A 25,692-nucleotide genomic window follows, 5' to 3' on the forward strand; every position below is an offset into this window, starting at 1 on the left:
CATTTCTGTAAGTCTGTGCAGATGGAAACTAACTATTCTCATAAACAAATCATCACCAAACCAACTGTTGCTATTGAGCCGAGCAGCCTGTGAGAATTATCGGATCTATTGATTAACACCTATTAAATATTCATGAAACCAGCACTCTATGACTCTCACGGCACACACTTAAGATCAGAAGAGAGAGAGAGAGCGAGAAGCAAGAGAGATAAAGTCCAAAATCATAAAACTGGAATGGACAGAAGTACCTCAGTGTGTTCAAACTGAAATTGTGAATACTGTAATGCGAAATTCTCATGCTGATTAAGAATGAATTGAGCGTGCCAATAACATACATTGTTTATTTACAAACGCTTTATGTGTTGTCCCTGAAATTTGTGTTTAATGTCATTTGCATGGAACAATTTCCCAGTCGTGAGTGTTACTGTAGGTTGTGGAGGATGCAGGAGACTATCTGGCAATACATTTACTGTTAAGCATCGATCCACTTCGGCAGAAACTGAATCAGCTTTTTAAAATGTCCAGAAGTACATTGCACAGCCTGTGCAATGACAGATTGTAATGTGCATCTCTTTATTTGATCATCATCAGATGAATTTCTGTAATTATTGGAAAATATTCTGTAATAGCCTTGTACCCAGGAATATCAATTCATTGTCTTGTCATTCAAAACCTATAACCTGAGGGGGATGGGGTGGGGGGGAGGTCACCGATGTGATCTTTTCCGGTTTTGGTTTAAATCCATATGCAAACGGATAAGGTTCAGAATGCTTATACACTTGACTTCTGGGTAGAAATAATAAACTTTTCGGTGGTAAATTGGTTGTGGTAATTGACAATCTGATGTTAAAATAGGTCAAGTGAATGTCCTGATGTATTGGAGCTTGAGGAAAGCCATTAACCTCAATCTTAGAAACGCCACGGGGAAAATGCTTCTCTCATCAAAAAAATGAAAACCTTTGCTAAACAAAAGCGCACATAAAATATTAACCATCTCATTAGTGAGTGGAAAATAAACATCTACATACCCAGCAGGTGCTAAAGACAATTTTTCCTCAAACCGGCTCTTTTCCGTTTTTCCGCAGAAAAAATGATCACCCAGGTAAGAATGGACTATTAAAACATTTGAAAACGTACATACAAGAGAAATACCGATACCAGGTATGAGGAGTTTTCCATGAGGCAAGACCATACAAAATTGGGTGCTATTTTTTATTTTATTTAAGTTACCATGAGGCAGATACTTCCCTAGAAATAGCATTTCATGAGAAGAAAGAACTCATTCAGTACACTTTGATCTAACTTGACTTCCATATATGCTAAACATCAGTATGCGTTCTCTGTGGGAATCAAACCCATGACCTTGGTGTAGAAGTTGACTTACACATTAAGAGGTTGCCAGGCAGGCCACTGAGCTTTAGTTTTGATAACTGTCATCACATCATCACCCTAAGAAAAACAGACAAACAAAAACAGAATAATACGTTTTAGATTTGCATTCTATATATAGCATTTAAAGTGAGTAAAACAAAACAAGAATTTTAGCTGTTATAGCTTCACTACGATAAAAACGTTTATTTCTTTATTTCAACCCCTGACATTTTTGCTTTCATTATGATTTTTTTCGGTATCAAAGAATTCTTCTATTTTCACATTTTAATGAATTAATAATGTATCCATCATTTTTATAATGTCACACCTAAATCCGACAGAGACAAAGATCAAAATGAGTTTTGATAACACTATTAAAAATCCCATAGATTTAGCAAAAAAAAAAAAAACACACACCATTAAAGAACAATCAAAAACAGTGAAAAAACGGGGCTAGAAATAGATAAGGACCGGTATGAAAATGAGAGTAAGGGCAGAGAAACAGACAGACAGAGCGATAACTTATTCATCAGGATATGCTGGAGGCTTACACTGCGCTGATCTCAACACAAGATTAAAAGCTTAAAGAAGTGGTTGATGATGTGTTCAAACATTCAGACAAGCTGAGAAAACTGGCACACCTGTTCCAGCTGACAGCGTCGGACATGATACTCAAGCATAATGGAGCGGCGTATCTATTCATTATACAGACCTCAATGTGATAATGCACTGCACGCAAGAACTTGATTTCAAATGTATGCTTAGAGGCCTGGACAGTCAAGGGGAAATCTCACGAAGTGTGCCATTTGTCCCAAAGTGACCATGTGACTGAAGCACATTACTCAATTCTCAATTTTATTTACATAGTGCTTTTCACAATTTTCATTGTTGCAAAGCAGCTTTACGTGCATTATAATAAGAGAGGCACGATACAAACCTTTTCCACCGATACCTTAGACGATTACTCAGAGTGATATCCGCTGCTACCCATTCTGAAGATTAATTTAATATTTCTTAACTTTCTGAAAGACATTAATTCATATAATGACTATTAACATTGAACATCAAACGATTATATTTTCCACATAAAGAGCACAAAGAATATCATTTCATTTTCCTGTCCTCATTTGGTTTGCAGGATATACAGGCCGATAGTGTGAACAATTGCTTTTATCGACCGATAACGAATATTGGCCGATATATCGGTGCGTCTTTATTTAAAAATATATGAATCGACAAATGAATAAATAAAAAGTGCTTGTCAACTATTTAAGTATTCAACTATGGACGGGACAGCGGCGATATATAAAATATATGAAGTCAATAAAGGATATTAATATTATGCCAACAAGCAAAAGTATTTTGAGATTTCGGATCTTACTTTTGCATATATATATATATACACATCACCAAAGGTTATATAAAATGTTATTTTTGTATTTACTTCAAAGTACTTGGATACATTTGCAGAGAAGTGTAGTCCATCACATTTACTATAGATACAATCCATCGATCCGATTGAAAAAATGATCTCAGGTTTAAAAAATACACTGTTTTAGAAATGTAACTCTAACAGCCTTGCTATGTAACATGTTGTTTGAAAGTATGTTTGTACTTGATTTATTCTTCAAAAAGGGTGTAAACCATTTGGCAATTGGTGTATATTATATAGTACAATAAACTTTATTGTTAAATCTTTGTGAGGGATTTTTGACACATCTAACCAACCTAAAACCGTCTGGCAAAAGTTATTTGGTGCAGAGAGTCCTGTCACTAAAAGTGTCCTGACACAACCTCCTCCATACACGAGGAAGCATCACACAATGACTACTGTTGAAAAATTAACATGCTGGTGGCAAACGCTCTTTTGATGAGGAGCTAAGTGAGAAAAACTAACTGTGATCACAGTTTGCTAGCAAACATCAAACAGACACACAAGCGAGTTTGTACATTCTTAATGGGTTGCGTGAATGATATTAACTCAAAAAGAATCGACGTTTCCTTAGTAGTTCAAACACAGTCAGCATTTAAAGGTCAAGTTCATGCAACTGAAAGTAAACTTGCTCTTACTGCATTTATCCTTTAAAAAAGCACACACGTGCCACACGGGTCAACAGAGACATATTGTCCTGCGTTTGTGCTCTATATCTGTCGACACGTGCAACAATAGACTCGCTTTGTTACAGGAATTCGATAACAGGTGCTACCGAAAAAAAACTAGGACTTAAGCCCCAAGTCTCGGGACTTAATTCGGGTGTTGTTGGCATTTGCGCATTGAAACGCACAGCTGTCTCGCCGTAATAAAGCAATTAATCTGCTAATTGGCCAAATTGATGAATATGTTTCGCAGAGGCAGATGGTCTCTCACATGCTTGAGGATGTTAATTTATGGTCCATCTCGACTGCGATGCAAGCCAGCCCTTAGGTTTCAACCAGGGATAAAACAGGGATAAATGCTGGCCTTCCTACTTTCAATTCTGGTGCTTCATCAAGTAAACTTACTTAGCAAGACAACATGAGAGTGGAATTTTAAAGTGAATCCCTTTCAAACTAGAAAACTGAAGGACAAAAACTGTCCAACGCTTTGAAAGTTACCCTCAAATGTGGTGAGAAATAATAATACGGGGGCCAGACACTCAGACAAAATACGCCTGAAACGCGTTGAGCTCCTTGAGGGTTTTCAGAGGGATGGACCCTGGAAGCATGGAAAAAAACAGAAAGACTTTTTTTCATGGCTGACTGGCAGTTTTTTAACCTTTGAGAGACTCGGCTGCTCTCCGAAGGCTTTATAAAGAACACGTCTGTATCAGTTTCAACTTTTATCACCTTCAGTCAAGTGCATTTATGGTGATGCTTTGGTGTGTCGGTCGCAAACTGACTCTCAGTTCTTTGGATATTCTCTTGGGGTCTCACATTCATGCACGGGTCACGCGCATCTGTCCACGCTGTGTGGATGCAGATGTCTGGGGTACTTTATGAATACTAATGACAATTCTATTCGTTTTAAGGGACCGCTCACCCAAAAATGAAAATTCTGTCATTTTTACTCACTCTCTTGTCATTTCAAAGCTGTGTGACTTTCTTTCGTCTCAAGAACACAAAAGAAGATATTTTGAAGAATGTTGGCAACCGAAACAACAACGGTACCCATTCACTTCTACTGTATGGACACAAAACCAATGCAAGTCAATTGGTGATCTACAGAAGGAGAAAATAAACTGTTGACTTTCTTGTAAGTTCTCACACACACACACACACACACACACACACACACACACACGGTGAGTTTGCTTGTAGGCCATCCTGGCTGTGCAGCAAATAAGAACTATGTCACTCGGGGTCCCTGGTTGCCATTTCTAAAAAACTGGTTTTACACTTCACAGACTGGCGCACCAAACTGACCCTGACCAAATCACCAGAGGGACCGACAGAGGAGGAGAAGAACAAAGGATGACAGAAAAAGAAGTGTGACCGCTGAGAACCCATAGGGCCTCAGAGAGGGGCTGTCGGACTACAAGAGAGAAGCCTCTGGGAAGGTCAGACACAGCTCTCCATTTCTGCAGGCTTCCAAAAAAACGCATGAGTGTGACTGACAAGAGTGTATACATCTCAAAAAGACAGATCATCGGATATACACAACCTTATAGATCCAAAACTACTGCTTGAATTCAAGCCTCTTGACTGTATATTAACAAAGACCTGAAACACAATTTTAGCATTTTTATTTCAATTGGAATTTGACAAATTTGCTGACACGCCGCTGACATTTGGCATAGGCTTCTATCCGGTGGTACAGTCTAATTGTTCTGAGTAGTGAGTGTTTTTGTAAGCTATTTTTGAGGAGCAGCAACCACAAACATTCCTTTTTGTTTACTTTTCTAGCCGTTGACAAATATTTTGAAAGATGAAAGACTTTACTCTGTTCTTGTTAATATTATGACTCGTTCGACCTCAGCTTATGAATGTGGCTGGCATGAAGAAATTTAGAGAGAACATAAAGGCGCCGCCGATGGAAATAAAAATAAAGGTCCTGCTCATTCTAAGACAATAAATACACCTCTGAAGACATTACATCGCATCTCTGTCAATAGATCCTTCAAAATATTACATATTGAACCTTTAAAACAAAGCATTATTTAAATATTCATCATTCTATACATTTAATTTATTAAAGTGTATCCAATCCGGAAGGTACTGTTGCAGGTGCGAAAGTCCATTTTCAAATACATCCACACAAAGAAAAAAATACATGAATTTTCTCCAGGTGCCACTCATTTGGCAAACATCAACTGCCAACGCTCGACAGGGCTTTCCTTTTTCCAATCTACACCGGCTCTTTCAGAATCAGTGCCCCTTATCACCCAATAACCTTGATCATAACCCCTCTCAGAATAATCTTTCAAGAGTCCTAGTACATTACCGGGCTTTTATGTTGCCATTTAGTTTGGAACCATCTGTAATCTCGACCTTGTCTGGACCATTGTGCTCCGTGCCGCCGTGACCGCGGTTCCCACAGAGCGGGTGCTGTGCGCTGGATGTAATTGAGTTGTGCTGAGAGAGGTGTCAGTCAGCGCTAACACCGAGTCGCTCTTCAAGGCTTCTGCGGGTGGTCACGTCATATTTTCTTTTCGCATGGTGTGACAGCGCTTTCAAGCCTTATATGGTTTTTAGCATTTTTTTTGTCTCAAAATATGATGTTCCACTGTGTACAAAAGCTAGTTTTTACAAAACCATAAATCCATAAACTTAGTACCTAGAGCAGGGGTCTCCAACCTTTTGTAAGCGAGGGCTACCTGAAGAGATGAAATAATTCGGAGTGCTACTTGTTGGATATACTGTAATTAGAAAATACTTTAAAACTGTGATGTATAATGTGATGCATTATTTTATGTATTACTTAACGTTTAAGGTTCATGTTTTTTTGTTACAGTCAATTTCGCCTTGGTTATACCACCATAACCATTCACAGAATAGCGCATTAGAGTTGTAAAGTTTTAATCCTATACGAAATTGTTAGAAAATGAATAAAATAATCAAATGTAAACTTTTGACTTTAAATGTCTTTAAGAGCTAATACACAGAACCAGCATTCTGTAACACATGCGTTTTGTTGTGAACTGTTTACATTTGTTAAAGCAAGACCAGCAGGACCATTTTTCACATCCTTGGGAATTATGTCATTACGTTATGACGCCATTACTTATTCTAAACAGAATTGTCTGCTTAAACCCCACTCAGGGCTCATTTACAGTATTCAACAACAGATCCAGAATTAGTTAAAAGTACAAAAAAGTTCAACGAGAATACCATTCGCTTGAACTTTACTGTTTAATGACTTTTGAAACTTTAAAAACTGAGATCATAGTAAATCAATACATCTTTCTCACACTGTAAGGAAATGGATGTGAGGAATACAAATGTGATGATAAATCGTAATGAAGCCTATGAATCCAAAACATCAGATATTTCTGTTCTTTGAAATAGAAACTTTCTTAACAAATCCACGTTTTTCTGGTTCATATGTTTGTGTTTTAACTGCAAAATGTGTTTCTTGCATTCAAAAAACAATCTTCACCACTCTATAAAGTACAGTGCATGTGACTATAGCTGCATGGTTGATCAAACCCTCTTCCCGACCCTCCATTTCTCCTAAAATATGTAAGCTCTAAATCTAAACATACAGTAACAATAACAGTTGATAATTTACATACAGGTGAAGACACAATTCATAATTTGGACATGAAAGGGATAGGAAGCAACACACCACTGGTTCAGATCAAACGAATGAAAACAAAGCTTGATGGGCCTTTTTATCAAGCTCGAGATTGCAACATCAAAAGGAGGGTTGGGAGGCCTTTGTTGCTGCCATTACAGTGGAAGAGCGGTTGACTGTGTTTATGGTAATATAGCTAAAATGCGGAGAGGAATCCGAGCTAATAATAACTAACTCTTACTGGAGCACCATCCAAGCTTTAATGTAATCCCTGGAAACGCTAGACAGGGGGAAATGAGATAACATTCAGCCTTTCTCTCTCGTACAGTATAAAGACTGCCTTATGGATTTGTGTCAATTCGATAGCACTTCTAAATCAAGAAAACAGGACAATTACATAACAAACCTGTTTTCAGATTTAATTTTCCTGTCTGCAGGAACTGTTAATCAGGTATTTTTATTTGTATAATTAAAATGAATTACATAAGGTGCTGAGTATTTAATCAAGTGAATCAAAAAGTGCAGCCTATATTAATATTTACTGAATTCATATTTTGCCAGATTTTATACTTCGACATTTGGCAGAGGTTTTTATCCACATTAACTTAGAGGGTGTTACATGGCACACATTTTATGAGCATCCGTGTTCCCTAGGGATCGAAGCCATGACTTTGATATCAATTGAGTTAGAGAAACACTGAACGGTCATCGCAAAACGTGATTATATTCCATCTAGATAATAATTAAAGTAAAATGTGATAAATTGACAGCCCTAATAAAACATTTCATTTCATTTCATTAGATTACTTCAAATCTGACGTTTATCACTAGGATCACACATGTTACCATTATTCACACAACCTGAGCTATAGCTATACTCAAATCTGGCAACCCTGATTGTGACTACAGGAAAAATACTGAAGACACAATTTTACTCCTTTATCGTAGATGAGAAATGAACACAATTTATTCTGCGATTTGAGCAGAATAATTTTTTGGGGTAATTAATTAAATTTTGTAGTTCATTGACATCGTCTAAGATTGATTTACTTAATTTGTGTAATTGCCCGTAATCATTTGTCAAGTGTTTATTGAACTTTCATTTATCTGGGCTTTTGTGAAATAATGGATTTTTATCAAACGATCAAGAAATGGGAAAAAAGCCTTCTTCAACAAGTGAACAGCTAATTCTCAGATTTTCAACAATTTAGATCTGCCACCAAACCAACATCTGCAACCGAACAATATGAACTCAAATTCTTCCAAAATGAACTTCTGAACTATGTAAACATCATTTGTTACCAACATGAGAAATGTTCTTCAGTGCATTCATTAAAAGTTTAATAAAACTGACGTTAGAATGCAAATCTAAGTTTATATGGCCGTATGATACATTAGGAAAAACACTTTTCTGTCTGTATAGTTTTGGGGCACTGCTTGTAAAAGAGGCTTTTGTGTGAGTGATGAGATACAAAGCGTAAAAGCAGTTTCTGCTTCCATTTCTATTCAGATCACAAAAGTTTTACCCAAATTGAACCTCACAATTAATCGTCCCACTTTTATTTGTGTTGAGGTTCAAATGAATGTTCGACAGATTGTTAATTAAACAAAGCACTATGATAATATGTTTAGGAACACAATAGAGCTCAAATTGACTCCACAACAGCAGATCCGCTGTTTTTCTGTTCTCTCTATTACACCTTATTATGCACTCAAGACACAAAAGCATGTATCACTTGAATTTCAGTCACTGTTCCAACATTAGCCCTTGTACTTTGCCTCAATCCAATTAGACAAACAAAAATGGGAATGGCTGCAGATGCTACCATGTAACCTGGCAACACAATCCTCGGCTTTCATTTGTGCATTGTAATGAAAAGTTCATGACCAGGTGGTGAGAATTCAGACACATACCCCTTGCTAATTGGGCAGCCGCCACCTTAAAATCTTTACACTTTTAAAGGTTACCAGTTTTGCATCTCTGTTGGCACATCTGCGAGCATGTCATTGTGTTATGTAACGTAATTGGTCTATTAGACGTGGAAAGTTATTCCAGTCTTACTTTTATTGTACAGTTGTGCACTTGAAAGCATGTTTTTGTGCTTTTTAACGGGAGGAGTGCATTTGACAAATCAATTATGGCATACCTGTCTCTTTCAATACCCATTGCCGAAGTGCTACCACCGACGAAGAGGTGAAAGAAAATGAGTCTACTTTTCTCAGCCCTTTGGTCTGCAATTAGTTTCCGACCTCCAGCCAAGAAAGGGAACAGACCTGGCAAAGAAATGGACCTGCTGACCAAAGCAAGCTTGAAGAATTATGACAATCTTGCCCAGAAGATATCTGTAACGTTAGAAACACACAGGAATTCATGATATTTAGATTGGGACATGATAAAGGTGGATGGAGATTACAAATGTAGTTCCAATAAGTTCTTTAATAATATTTACCAAGCAAAAAGTTAGCTTGCTTCCAAAATCCATTTTTTGACATTGAAAGATACATTTGAAAGCCTGTTACGAGCGCCAAAAAGATCATTAAATTTAACGGATCGCCGGTATCCAGATTAGCCTTCTTCCTAACAATATTCAGAGCTTTAATTGCTTGTTATCTTCTTGGAATAGGCCCTGTGTGGAAATGAAATGAACTGTAACAATCAGAATTGTTTTTCTGGTCTAAATCTACTTTCTTCAGTTTTACTTTGGGAGCTTTTGGGAACCTCCCTTAAGTTCTATCAACCAAGCTTACAAATGTAGGAAACCAAAGGCCATTATACCTTTCCAGGTATTTAACTCTGATAAAATGATTCAGATGCAATTTGGTTTTCGCTTAGGGAACTAGATAAGAAAGTACAGCCTGCATTTCTATTGCAAACTGAACGCATTATCAGTACTTTCAGACATGGCACTTTGTACCTCGATGGCACCCCAGCTCCATACAGATGCAAATAACCTTTTCTTCTGTGTTGTGCGCTGCCCAAGCCATCCCGCTGTAATTATCTTGTCTTCCGCACATTACCCATCCAAACTCGTCTAATAGAAGGTGACACATTAGGTAACGGAGTCAAGCAATTAAGATGGAGGATTAATGAAAGCCCTGATGAACCCTCTTGCCACACCAAAAATGTCAGAAGCTGAGGACAATGAATCCCTGACACTTGGAGATTTTACCTCTTGAATGCATCAGGTAAACACAAACTTTTTTACTCAGAAATATTAGCTTTGGAGAGTTGACTACTTTGCGCTGTCACTGTATTTACACATTCAATTATAACCCGTGCATAATATCGCTTGTTTGTTTACTCGTTTATACTGCAAATATCGGCATCGGTTGCAAATGAGTATGGCGGTACATCGAACGGCGTGAATGATGGAAATCTAGAAATTACTTTGATGATTTGAGTTTGATGAAAATAGGCAGTATAGCCAAAGCGTGCAGGCAAAATGTAATGGATTTATCAGACACAATCCATCAAGACGCAAATAACAAGACAAGGCAAAAATAATTGAAAGATTAAAGCAAAGCAGGTATGCGAAACTGAATTTTGAATTTTGAATTTTGTTGAGTGAGTTTTAAACATTAACAAAGGAAATGTCTACTTTCTACATGTGCTACTGACACCGGTTAAGCACTTAAACACGAAGAAGCTGTGACACAGCCTTAAAGAGAGAAAAAAAGTAAAGCCACGATCATGTATAACAGGCCAGACTGAAATAAATTCAATCAAGCAATAAAAAATTACAATCAAGAATGTGGAAACTCACAGGTAAACACTTGTCAGCTTTCATTTCCTGAAGCACCAGAGAATTTCATTTTCTGTGGATGTTTTAGCATCTCGTTCGTAATTAGTTTTTCATGTACAATAACAGACTGCTTTAAAAACCCAGCCATGCTTTACATTCAATAAAATGATTAAAGATATGAACGAAAAGAAAGGCTATACTGGGAGAAACAAAAAGATGTTTAATCATTTTGTTTCTCAAATGCCACGGCACTAATCCCCCTAAGCGAAAAGTTCAGACGTAATTGCTAATTCATATGGCAACATATTGACTGCATACGTGTTGGACCTGAGGGCCATTAATTTAGTATTTTCCACATTTAACAAACAACAAGTGTGTGGCACTGAGCCTCAATGTTCTGTCATTTGGGGGTTGAGTTAAAGGTTATTAAAATAAACGTTTAACACGCGCATGCATTTTTATGAATCAGCCTCAGGGTTGCGTGATGAATATTCATTGTTTTAATCTGGTTAGGGAAGCAATCCCTTGACATAAAACAGGCAGGCGGATCAGGTTAACACATTGCTTAACTTTGGCTGCTCTGAGGATATTTTGCATTGTCAGGCCAGAAAATTTCCAACAGCTTACAAACAGGTTAAGTGGGATAATATCAAATCTGACCAAATACACACGCAAATGTCATGACTTGGTGAATGGTGAAAACATGCAGATATTTTAATAGCGGAATGTGTTTAGAAATCTTACTACAAATGTGAGCACCTGAGGTCAGGAAAGTAAGCAAAGACATTTAAAGTTGACCTTTTCAGTAGTGTTCATAACTACATCTCCTGTTTTGCAGCAAAAAGATGATACAAGTTATGTTCGTCTTATGAACAGGACAGTTTTCTAAAGATGTGAAAAAAACAAGACGCTACAGTAACAAGCGTCACAGGCTAATATGCTAAATAGCACAATGCTAATATACTACAGCGATGTTGGGAATGTAAAAAGATTTCCTCACAACACCAGTTTAAATATTTACTATAACTTGCTTTTTGATAGATTATTTATTTGCTGCTATCATACATAAAAATAGAATGCATTAAAAAACTAGAGCCTAAATTTGTTGACATTCAGGCTAACCAAATAAAAAAAGACTTAAAGGACTCGTCGGATGAGCACTTTCAACAAGTTGTTGCATAAAAACACTCAATGGCTTTGTAAATGAAGCACTTTTTGCCTCTTCAAAAAAAGATATGCTCGCAGCATGCTAACTTATGGTTTCTGATGGATTTCCACAAAAAATAAAATGAATCCACCCCTGTCTCTTCCGAGGTTGGATGCTGTCCACGAACTTTAGCCATGGCGCCACGTACACCGCTGTCGCTTGTGACAATAAAGCGGAAGCGCGGTGGGTGGAATTGTGCAGATTAAAGGGCGGTAACATTATAATAAAATCCTCTTTTTACGCCACAACAGGAGCAAAATCTGCTCGACTTCTCACATGCTGTGAAAGGCACACCACAACAAACTTGCAAACGGTTGCTAGATGCACCGGGGACCCGATTATAGCACTTACACACTCCTTTATATAATCTCATCTAAAACCTGCAAACTCATTTTGGGGAGGTTAAACCTTGGCTACCTTTCTATCCATTTGGTGATTGTCCTTGTAACACACACACTTTCTTTAAAGTGACTTTGGTAAAAAAACTGCTAAGAACAAACCTTTTAAGGTCTAGCTAATGTGCTTCTATAGTGTTGTACAAGCTTCGGCTTAACAATCTTTAGCCCAGAAAAGACCATTAGCATACATTACTATGTAAATACATTGACAATTGCTCTGATAAATTAACAAGGAAAGTGACAACCCATTGTTTTTTCTCCTGCATCATTATATAAATTGCCCTGTTCCGATCCTCTGTCAACGTCTAACCTTTTTTCCAGTTGGATCTGAAAAAAAGATTTCATTAAAAATGCCTAAAAGTGCTGGACAATTCAAACACTTTCTATTCTAAAGGTTTAATCCAGCCTGAGGGACATACTGAAGCAAATACTGAATAAATATCCCCCCCCACACATCACATCTAGCCACTACATAAATCCTCAACACAAATATATTCTTTAATATGCAAATATTTAAAACTGTATATTAGAAATCTGCACTGTATTAAAAAAATGTTTACAGAGTAGGCAATAGACTATATATTTATAAATGGAAAATCAAATGGAAATATTCTAGTAAAATCTATATCTGTTTGAGTGACCTAACAAGAATTGAAATCTGATGTGTAAATCAGGTGACCTCAGATAACTGAACCGAGACTAATCTAGAAACCATCAAATCCCAGAATGCATGTTTTCCAACAGGTCCACTTCTGCCAATCTTTCTGATAACTTACAGCAACAAATATTACAACAAGAAACCCAATGCAGAAATAAAATAGATGATTAAAATAGGATTTTCCATCTAAAGAACTGTGATGGCTCAAAATGCTTCTCCACTAAAGTGCCATCACCATCTTAAAAAACATCTGACACCCCCTGGTAAACCTGTTTCTAAGGCATGCAGGATTTGTCTTTTGTGCTTTTCTAGACAGGCTGAGAAAAGATTTGCGATGGACCTCCTGACCCGACAGATGTGCCAGTTTGACGTTCCGGCACAAACCCAGCCGCCTGGGTCCCACCTGAACCTTGATCTAAAATTGAATCCAACTACAAAGTGAGTGTGTGTGTGTGTTATCAAAGGCTCAGAACATCACACAGGACCGAGAGGCAGCTAGACTAAGCCATCACGGCAAATATTTCAGTTTAGGTAATCGATTTCATTTGCACATCGCAGGGAATCATTTCAAAATTTTTATTTAGACTGTCACACTTGATTTAGTTGCAACACACTTTAATGCGCTCCTCCTTCACACTGAAGTGATACTGAGAGGTTTAAAAGTCTATACGTCTTCTCCAGTTATTTAATTTCAGAACATTTTTCACTTACCGCCTATTTGTAACAGCAATCTCTTTTTGGCAGCCATCCTGTTTTTTTCGACTGAAAAGTGCCCCCTTCCACATCCATTAAGCTCAGCGTGGACTTCAGTTAAGCATGTTTCAAAACAGAACAAATGAAAGACCTTTACAATCTTCTCCATCCGCATCTTGCACTTTTACAGAGTTGAAGCCTGTCTCCCACCTCCTGTCACTTGCACCCCCCGTTTTCTTCTGAAAACCGCAGCCAGTCATCTTCCTGTCTGACAGGGCTGCAGTGGGACTATTAGTTGCGGAGCTGTGAGATTCTGCTAGCAGTCAAATGTTCAACGCTGCTTACACTAACAAAAATGGAATGTGGTGCTACGGTGTATTAATAAGCGAACAGATAAAAGTCTGATTTCATTGACTTGAAGACAAAAAACAGCATTGGTTTGAAAATCAAATTCCTTTAAAAAAAATTGGGGAGCACTAAATCTGAATCAGAGTATAATAAGTAAGCAACTAAATCCTCTAAATGGTTTGATTCATGAAAGAGATGTAGCAGTCATCCAGATGTATTTAAGTGCTTACTTATTTCTCAAAATGTTTGTTTTAAGCAAATCATTTTTCAAAACAAACTGTGCTTAAAGGTATAGTGACCCAAAAATTCATAATTTACTCGTCCTCGTGTCATTCCAAACCTGTACGATATTCTTTCTTCTGCAGAACACGAAAGAAGGTATTTTGAAAAATGTTGGTAACCAAACAACATTGACCCCCATTGACTTCCATTGTATGGACACAAAACCACTGAAACATTTCTCAAAATATCTTATTTTGTGTTCCACAGAAAAAAAAGAGTCATATACAGGTTTTGAACAACGCGTGTGAATAAATGATGAAAAATATAAATTTTTGGGTGAACTATCCCCTAAGTGCCACCTTTTTCCTTTCAAGTTTTAATGTCAGTCTGCAGACATTTATTGCTTTTTAATCTTAGCCTTGCAGCCCTAGCCGTATTTGAACCTGACTTCCTCACTTTGACCACTTTAGAAAATAGATGTTTGAAATTTGGCTTCGATTTTAAGCTACAGTGAATGACCACAATACACCCCTCATTATTCACCGAGAAATTAGCATGCCGTGAGCCATAGCTGCGGTGTATAGATGAATATAAAAGACTAGCTGGCGATATTTCAGGATTCAGCGGACACACATGGTATTTCACAATGCTCATTCCCCAGAGAAACTAGAACCGGACTCTCACTTCCAGCTACGAAAGATCGTAAAAAGAACGCCTAGTTAAGATTCAGATGGCACGTTTAGGACCCCAGACTCCCTGGGTACAGTCTTCATAACCCGACGCTTGGACTGAACACAATAAAGCCACAGTATGCGACGCACTTTCTTTAATTCATGAGGGATCACTCATAAATCCGTTTTCAATAATGGCCTCTTTTCCCTGCCATGTTTTCCCTATGTAAATGAGACCTTCACAGGAAAGGGCCCGCTGAAAGTAATCTTCTGTAATTTGGTCGGAGGAGCTCTGTGCTAGCGCAGCGGGAGGCCTGCCGAACACGTATTGTTCGGAGGGGGGTCAGAATGTGCACAAAACAAACCGACGGGGCCAAAGCTCACACACACTGCCTGACTGACAGCTGAGAGGCCTGCACGCTCAAAAGGCCAGCGAAGACAGCAAATGAGCTTTAAAAAAGGAAACCGTAAGGATTTTAGCCTGCATGTCAGTAGTTTTGAAGCTCATTTAAGTGATCTGTCTGTTTGACTGATGTAGTTCCTGAGTTGTAACAGATTTGAAAAAACTAATTATATTTAGACATACTATTTTAGTTTTTGCATTAATTGTCAATTTATCACAGTGCTCTTTAAGTTACATTGAAGGTCGTTCATTTATTTTAAAGCAACAATTTGATAATATTTGATATCATACTGTATTTAGATTTATTCTGTCCTGTTGATCACATCTATTTATTTATTTACTTTACTTCAATGAAACACAAAATCATGAAGTATACTGTATCTATGCTGTATCTATGCGTATACTGTATCTATGCTGTATCTATGCGTATACTGTATCTATGCGTATCTAACCCAAAAAGAACCCCAAAATATGTCTTTATTTACACACTCCAGAGTTGTTCCAAATCTGTGTAAATTTCCTTGTTCTGATGAACACGGAAAAATATATTTTGAATAATGCGTGCAACAGTTCTTGGCCACCGTTGACTACCATAGGAAAAATGACAATGGTAGTCAAAACTGTTTGCTTTCATACATTCCTCAAATATCTTCTTTGGTGTTCATCAAAACAAAGAAATGTATACAGATTTGGAATAACTTGAGGGTGAATAAATGAACACAGACATTTGGGTGAGCAGTCCCTTTAACTGCAGTTTTATGGAGAAAATACTGCAATATTATTGACTGAAGAAGTTGCACTTGGTTTGTCTTTTTTTTTCACCACTTTTGGATTACCTTTCAAGTCAGTTGCTTCTGAAAACGAGAGCACATCCTGTAACGCTTAAGAAGTGCTTTGCCTTTGCTTCTCTCATTTGACAGACAGGGGCTGAGAGCTTCATAGCAATATGCTCTGGAAGGAAGACATGGGGGTTGAGACAAAAGTAAAGGACATCGTGGTGGGCGGTCCTTTCTCATTTTCCTCAATAGGCCCCTTGACATGCCCTTAAACCCACCGTACCCTATCAACATACAAGGAACAACATACTAGTTCCGAAGCTATTTTGTACCTATTCCATTAGTTCACCTGCCATCTCCATCGCTGCTTATTATAGTCGACATTTGGACTTAATTATCACCTCCTAATAATGAACTGGAATCTGTCTCTGAAATCTCACACACTCGCTGTTCTTTCTCTCCCGGCTGCTCATTCTTTCATTTACACAGGAAATTAGTAAAGTCAAATTTCATCTATACACGTGGCCACCAGGAGCGGCGCATGAAATCATTTCTTTCCAGAGCCCTGTCAAATAAACCACAAGTCCATATCCATGTAATACAAGCAATTTACAGCAGCGCTGTTCAATTGACCCCGACATCCAGACAGTGTCATTGTTAATTAGATGTCCGCAAACTTCTCTTCTCTGTTACCTCATGACGCTCCGCTAATAACCTGTCAAGACCGAAACTCACACGGTGACAAAACTGTCAAGTATGCTTTTTCTGCCTGTATTTCAGATAATGTTTCGAGGGGACGGTGAGACAGGGGTTCAGGGTGGACTTTGGAGGTAGTCAGAGGAGCCCTGACGAAACGTGGGGTGCTCGGGAGGAACAGCTACCAGCCGTAAGCTCAGGCACACCGCTTTGTGTCAGGAAATGCACAGACAGAGAAACCAAGAGCAGCCAGAGGTGGTGGGAAACAATGACTTTAATAAAACAAAAACCCATGATGGGGCAAACAGCAAATAATAAGTACACAAAACAGGAACTTCCCGAAAGGGGGCAAAACAAACAAAGTCAGAATGAAAAGTAATATTAGTCCACTAAACACGACAAAGCAAGACTGGAACAGGGTAACACGCTGGGGAATAAGCTATACAAGCTTCTGAACTTCCAACAGACTATACACAACGAACCGGCACGGGACAGAAAACACGAGGGCCTTAAATGGGGTAAACTAACGAGGGAAATTGACACTGGGCAGGTGAGGAGAATGAAACACTAAGGACGAGACTGCCGGGAACAAGGGGGCGGGGCCAAGGCATGCGAAAGCACATGGCACAAAGTAACAACAAAGGCCACATGCTTCCACACAGAAACACATCAAGCACAAAAGAAATGGTACTATCACAACCCTGTCCACAGAACTAGAAAACTCCTGACAAGAAGCACAGGATCATGACAGCTTTGTATGGGGAAGGGTTTGAGTTTTTGCTGTCGCAACAAAGCCCACTGCTAATGTTTCACATTCCATTTTGGATCTCAGGGATTTTCCCGAACACATGACCAGGGCACTTTAGGACCACAGAGATTACACAGGCTGCACATACACATACAATAAGTCACTATACAATATACCAACAATTCACTTTCTGAACAACCATTTGGATATAATGACAAATAATAAACCCTCTAAACCGCCATCAGTGAGCCCACATGTCAATATAAAAACCAAAAGCTGTTGTTTGACCCTACACCCTTTCTACTGTGAGCGTCCCCTGAGCACACACTTATTTATGTGTTTGTTCAGATGCCCATTAGCTAAAAACCCAATTCTTTTCCCGGCTGGACGCAAAAACAACACTACAGTTGGAAACAAATTCCGCTACCGCTCCTCCACCAGACTATTACTCCAAAATGAGGTCTTCATGAATACTAAACGCACATTAAAGTTGCCTTTAGATCTGCTTTATATACGCTTTGAAACAGTTTCTGAAACCTGACTGTCTTTGTGTTTTTTTACAACGGTAATGCCAGCTGGAACCACCAGCATTAGAAGCAGGTTTGTTTTTCGAACCCGCGCAGCATCCAAAGAGAAGCTGACAGGCAACTTGAAACCTGCCAGTCGGCTGAAGGGAGACGATTGTCCCCGCTAAAGCACCTTGGCTTGTTTTCAAACACATCGGGCGTCCGCCGGGCAGGTCGAGCTTTAACGGACAATGGGCTCAGCCGGTAGACGGATTGGGCGGTGGGGAAAAATCCAGTGGCTAATATCCAAAGCCTCACAAGCTGGGCTCACGGGTATTAGGCATTAGAAAATATTTCTGTTGTCATCACTAGCTTCACAGCTCGGGACAGAGATGGCCCAACCGCCTTTGTATGTTCCCTCTGGGCTTTATTAATGCTAAACTGGTCTTTTACAGGATTGGCCAGACAGAAATGTGTTCCTAAATCTAACAAATAGGCACAAATGTTAGTTACAGAGATATGCAAAAAAGACTCCAAATGTAGTTTCCATGGGGACTGACTTCATCTTTAATTGCTAGTTTGAATAGCGCGGCGCAAGAAATGTGTTGTTTCGTTGATGACCTGCAATGCTAATGAGGAACTCTTCAGCGGGTTTTTTTGTAGCCTACAAGAATTTATCTCAATTTAGCACGATGTTCGCACTTTAAAATCCGAGACGGTTGTCATTAACACTCAAAAGAATGCAAATCGGATGAACAAATAGGAGAAAATTATGTCTTTTTATTACAAATTAGATTCAAAGGAATGAATTAGTTAATGCTTTAGTGTGTAATTATTATGATGACAAAATACTGCCTCCTATCCCAGATTAACATTCAGAAATGAATACAAGTAAGCTGTTTGTAATGTAAGTAAATAAGTAAACCTGAAAAGTATAAACTGCTGTTTATCTCTTTGCCCAAACAATGTAAGACTGGGGTAGGGTCCTAGAATCATAATTTCTGAATTATTTACAATAAGGTTGTATTTATTAACAATTGGTTTATGCATTAGTAAATTGAACTAACAATAAGGGCTGCATTATAAATAGAAAATAAAAGCATCTGCGAAATAAATAAACATAAATGTAGATGATTAAATGTATTAAAAAATGATGTATTATAAAAAGGGTATCGATTTAAAGTTAAAATCTGTAAATACCTGATCTGTTAACACATTTGGCAGACACTTTTTTTAATGTGCATTCAGTGATTTTTTTACTTTGTGTGCTGTGCCAGTACCAATTGAGCTACATAAACTATTAATAGACGTCTGGAAGCTTCAGCAGACAATTAAGACAATAAAAAGATACAAAGACTTAAAATTCAATAGCTCAGCAAATCAGCAAATCTCAACAAATTCACATCAGTGCTGCGATTTTGAATTCAAACCTACACACTTTAATAGATCTTACTTAAAGGAATTGTTCACTTTCAACACACATTTTCATGATAATTTACTCACCCCTGTTGTCATCCAAGCTGTTTATGTATTTTGTTCTTAAGTCAAAAATAAATTAAGGTTTTTGATGAAAACAGGATTATTCTCCATGTTGTGAACTTCAATGCACTCTCAAAATGACAGTTTCAGTGCAGCTTCAAAGGGCTTTAAACGTTACCAGACGACCAAATAAAGGTCTTATCTAGCGAAACGATCGGTAATTTTCTAAAAAAAATCAAAATGTATTTGCTTTATAAACACAAATGCTCACCTTGATCGTTTAAAGCCCTTTGAAGCTGCACTGAAACTGTAATTGTGACCTTCAACTGTTTGGAGTCCATTGAAGTCCACTATATGGAGAATAATCCTGGAATGTTTTCATCAAAAACTTTAATTTCTTTTTGACTAAAGAAAAAATACATAAACATCTTGGATGACAACAGGGGTGAGTAAATTACCATGAAGATGTAGTTTGAAAGTGAACAATTCCTTTAAAGGCGCAAACAAACATCTACCTATACAGCACGACAACAATTATTCTGGCGTATTTAGCATACAAATACAGAGCTCCCATACTGTTTGTTAGACATTTCGGTTACGTGCATCATGTTCCAGAAGCATTAAGCATCCCGTCTTCTTTAAGGAAAGCTTCATTCTAAAAGCCATTTCAATTTGCCTCATACTGTGCTTTTGATAAATAGCTGGCTAAATATATCATCACCGGCACAAGATAATACGATTCATAATGACACAGATGGCACAACAAATGTTAGTAAGCTCTCTTTGCCTTTCAGTGTTTGCAGATGCACACCAAGTCAGTGGGGTCAAAAAACACCAAGGGGTCGTTTTTGCATGTTTTAACGTTTTGCATGAAAACATCATGTGAACTAACCACTCGCAATAAAGTTTAACCAGAAGGCTTATGCGGACAAACATTGGACTACTGTCGCCTGGTTCACAAAACAAAACCAAAAAAAACGTTGGTTCTAGTGAAAAAGTATTTCATGGACTTGCATTGGTTAAAACTGACCGACCTTCCTGGGCGAACACACAGACATCATAGTCGGTTTTACGACACCTGTAACAATGACGTGTACCTCATTAACTAACTGAAGCATTTTACAATGCTATTCTAACGGTCCAAGTGAAAAGGTGTCTGGAAGTGTGGACCGCTAGCTCAAGGTTAAAACTCACCAGGGGACTCTCGGGGAAACAAAAAACTGCATATTTGAATCACCATAAAAGTGAGGAAAGAGATTATTTGAATTTCATGTGCTGGCAATAAAGACATCTCTACTAGCTAAAGGCAAAGAAATTGCAGCTTTTATAAGACCTTGTGACTTTGAGGTGACACTTGACAGTATCACCTGGAGAACCACTAAAGCATGCAGTCGTAAAGAAGAAAACGGTATACTTTATGGCCGGCACGATATTCCCTCTTAATGCAAAACTGTTTTATGTTTGCTTATTATAATTGTTAGCTCATTATGGGATTATTTTCCTCCAGCTTTTAAGGTCAGACTTTGCACTTTCAATGAATTCCAACAGGGCTGGAAGGAACGCTGGTCCATACTTAAAGAACAACGCTAAAGGGCCTCCGCGCTGTGGTGTTGAATAGGTATTACTATGTTCCTTTCAAGTGTCGAAATTGAGCATTCAGGAGAGAATCAGCCACAGGAACGTGAAAAGAGTCACATTTCTTACAAAGTTATTTGCACGGGTCGCTTCAGTCGCAAATGCATTGCCAAATTCCTGCCAAAAATGATGGTAAATTATGGTTTCGGAAATGGCTACATAGGTTTTGTAAGTCATTTTACAGCGCCGTGATCATTGCTGAAAAAATTATACCTCTCAGGCAGCACCCGGGTTCGGCCTAAAAGTAAAAACGAAATAATCCCCTTCGATGGACGTAACCTTACAGGAGTTACAAAGCATTCACCTCCATAGATAGAAAAAATGATCATGTCAGGTAAAAGCAACGGTATCTGAGACCAAGCATGTGGAAAAAGCCCTGCAAGCACAAAAGAGCTGTAATATAAATTTGACAAGATAGATAGAACAAAACAAAATCAATTTGGGAACTTGATAGACGCTCGACAGCTTTGAGAATAAAAAAGCAGATGGTAAAACTGCTCTGTTAGCCATCTGGCCATCAGTCTTCCAGCACTGTATGTGTCTTTGAAAGTTTTATATTGGTTTTTCATTGTAGAACTTGTTAAGATTATTTGTGACTCGTAATTTGTTGGATGAACTGTGTTGGGAGGACTATCAACATGCTTGTTTTCATTGCCAAACCAAACAAATCTTGACGGCAGAACGAGCCCGAAGCACGAATCAATAAATAGTTGTGTGTAAATTCATCAACTAGGTCCCGAGACAATCTACAAAAATCAAAGGCTTCCTGCAAAAAAATCTTATCTAATATAAGCCATGTGATGATCTGTTAGCACTGAAAAGGAATTGATCTTTCTTATTTGTAAGGCTGCGAGGAGATCATATATTTTAATTCGCTCAGGTCGATGAGAAACGGAAACATCAGTATTGCGTCAGGAGCATTTGAATGGTCTATTCTATTAAAATATAAATCAAATAAATAACTTTTGCCTCCATATAATCATCTCTAAAACAAAAAGTTGCAGGTTATTCTACAAACTTAAAGTATACGTGGGTTAAAGTCAAATGATGTCAAACTGACATTTCCTGCAATATCATACTGGACATACCTTATTATAAGGTTCCCATTGCAAATCAGAGTAATTCAATTCATTACTTTAAATATGGCTAAATGAAATAATTTAGCCATCAAATTTTGTTATATACTCTAATATTCTTGCATTGCTAAATGGATCAGATCTAAATCTCCTTGAATGCTACACGAAAACTATACCACTGGGCTCCAGCACATCTACCACTTAATATAAGAACCACTTAGTTGCTAAAAGGTATTTTTGGTCACTTCGTAGTCCACCTAGCGTACCTCATGAGCCAGGGCTTTACCCACACCCCATCAAAAACAACTGCATGACAGCCTAAATGCAATAGGTCTAAAAACACATTATTAAGATGCCACAAGAGCTGCAGGTAAAATCTGCCGTTTGTGGATGTGAAGAAGAGACGCTACGATCATTAATCTCAGATGCTTCAAGATTCATTGCAAATCTACGGACGGTGCATTGTTTAAAAGATAAATCGGAAGATGTAGGATGTGAACCTCTCCCAGGTGACCTTTAAAATTCTCATGAAAGCAGCCCGTCAGTTCCAACACTGTATTAACTGTGAGTTATACTGCACACGCCTTTCCACTAAGCTGCTAAATGGCTGGCCGCTCGTGCACTGCTTCAGAACGCCATTGTGCCACTGTTAACGTGTCTTTCAAGTGGTTAAAATGAACATTCATTTACAACAATGTGAAGATTGGCTGATACTGAATAATGGTTTAATTAAGATGCCAGACAGAACCATGTGTTAACTGATCAACCTCTTACGTTACTGCCGACGCTAGAGATTGCGGTAAACTTCACAAACACAGAGTGAGCGATGTAAGTTTTTACAAACACTTCGGTACTTCAATTTGGGCACTGAAATCATTATTTTTTTCCTAGAACTATTGTACACATGAAAGAGTTTTGTACGCTTATCATTTTACAAGTGCTTATTATGAATAATACATTTTAACAAAAACATGTTTCCGTTTTGGCCATATTCTTATATCCAGTGTTGGGTGTCAAGTAATTAGTTACTGTAACTGAATTACTTTCCCCTTGAAAACGAAAAATAAGGGATTACTCTTACTTTCCAGTAATTGAATTACAGTTACTTCTGATGGAATTTAACTAAATCCTGTGTCATATATTCAATAGTGGAAACGACATCATTGAAATGTTTGCTTTAAAGTGTCCTTCTCACATTTGTATACTTTGGTCAGTTAAGAAGAAGAATTTATCTAGTTATTTATTAGTAATTTGAATGAATTGAATAAGTCATTTCATGTCTATCCTTGAATCACTTCTAATCCAGCTTGATGTAGGATAGAGAAAGTAATTAGTATTAAGTAGTTAAATACTTTTTGGAGAGAGTCATTTAATTACACTATTGAATATGTAATTAGTAACTAGTAATTCATTACTTTTTCAGGGTCACTTCCCCAACAGTGGTTATATCTCAAACAAATATACAGCACTGTCAAGATTAATGTGTCCTAAAATGTATTAAAACTAATCCCTCAATCTCCAGGACAACCTTATCTCTCTCTTAAAACCTTATTGTTTAAATTGAAGTTAATCCCAAAAATATTTCCGGAGGGTCTACCTTTTGCCGAATCTCTTCCTCCATTTTGACTGGTGATCCGTATTCAGCGACCTGTTTGACGCCTTCACTGGCGAAACCTCCGTACTCCCATAACACGTAGCTCCTCGTGTGAGATGCACCAATGAGGGCCGACCAATGATTCGCACGTCCTTCGGGACAGAAACAAGAGCCATGAACAAACACTCGTTATCTTTGCTGTGTGTAGGACACTTTTGAGCGCAAACAATTTGATCTCAACTGGAATCAAAATTCAATTATTTGTTATCTTTAGTTCACGAATTGAAAAATACGACGAATTCATTCATTGAGCAGTGTGAACACAAGTACAATGCGACCTCATACGGTGATAAATCACAAAGACATATCAAGCTATTTCAATGTCTGAAGAAACTTATTACTAGCATGTCTTTATACTGTATATTAAAGCATTTACCCATCTCTTAAAGAGATGTACACATATTTACTGCAAATATCAACTAGATCAACTAGATCTGCTTTTACAGATCTATTAAAGGAATAGCTCACCAAAAATGTTTTTCATTATTTAATCATCTTTATGTCATTCCAAACCTGTATGACTTTTTGTCTTCTGCAGGACACAAAAGAAGGTATTTTGAAGTTTGTTGGGAAACAAACAACACTGGACCCCACTGACGTGTATGGACACGAAACCACCAAGACATTTCTCAGTCACCAAGTCATACACAGGTTTGTACGACATGAGTGGGAACAAATGACAAAACTTTCCTTTTTGAGTGAAATGTGCCTTTTAAGTTGCCGAAGTGAACTGTCCCTTTAAGTAGCCATAATATGCTCTGTGATATTTCACAAATGGTCACCAGGACTTGCCTTCCTGTCAAACTGCTGAAGCGCACATACTGTAGGTGATAAGCCCGGTGTCTTGTCCACTGCTGTATTAGCAAACCAGGCCAGGCAGCAAAATCCCACAGCACATTGCTCATGTTTGTGTTGTAGGTTTACTGTAATAATATACTTTGCTAATGGCTTTGCCTTACTTGGGTAGTCCTTAGGATGCGCCTTCTCAGACCAGTTTCCAAAGAAAGTGACCCTGTACTTTGCCGTTCCACAAGCGCAGCACTCTTGAACTGGTTTCTCTGTGGCTGCACCTGGATCTGCCGTTCAAAAAATAAAATCCACATAACACGTGAACTGCGCTCTGCACACAAACGCACACCCATAATACGACATCTAAGAGACAGCATGCATAATCACAAGCATTTACAGCTTATTCTTTAGAACAGAAACATAAAAAAAAGAAGAAAAAAATGGGCTGTGTACTGAATAAAATAACACCAGGCCGATGAAACTGATTTTGTAGATGTAAAAGTGTAATCACATGCACATGGGCGTGCATAAGGGGATCCAGCTTTGATATTACCTTTCTCACACAATCTCCTGGTAAGAGAGCCCTCATCTTGGAAGAAAATGATTCTTCTTTGCACAACACTGGCCCTGTAATGAAGACAAGACATTAAAATATTTTTGTGCTATTTCAGTCTCTTATCTAGTTCCAAGAAAGAATGCTTTGAAGGACATTTCACACCATTATCACATGCAAAACTGCATCAACAATGCACCTCATATATATACATGTATAACCTTCATGTGACTCCAAACCTGAATTACTATCTTTCTTCTGCAATGTCGTTAACCAAACAACATTGCCTCGCATTGACTTCCTTTATATGGACACAAACGAAGAATTTCTCAAAATATCTTCTCTTATGTTGC

At 38.0% G+C, this 25,692-nt stretch overlaps 1 protein-coding gene across 1 annotated transcript in view; it reads right to left on the reverse strand.

Annotated features, from left to right (window-relative positions):
• Positions 1-25,692, reverse strand: part of spon1b (spondin 1b) — a 43,214-nt gene that overhangs the window by 10,064 nt on the left and 7,458 nt on the right. The window contains exons 4-7 of the mRNA XM_079450581.1: positions 25,340-25,413; positions 24,957-25,073; positions 23,941-24,089; positions 1,385-1,449 (exon numbers count right to left, since the gene is read on the reverse strand). Of these exons, the coding sequence (XP_079306707.1) occupies positions 1,385-1,449; positions 23,941-24,089; positions 24,957-25,073; positions 25,340-25,413 (405 nt within the window). The remainder of the gene's footprint in view (positions 1-1,384; positions 1,450-23,940; positions 24,090-24,956; positions 25,074-25,339; positions 25,414-25,692) is intronic.

This window comes from Barbatula barbatula, assembly GCF_947034865.1.
Source record: "Barbatula barbatula genome assembly, chromosome: 25".
NCBI lineage: Eukaryota > Metazoa > Chordata > Actinopteri > Cypriniformes > Nemacheilidae > Barbatula > Barbatula barbatula.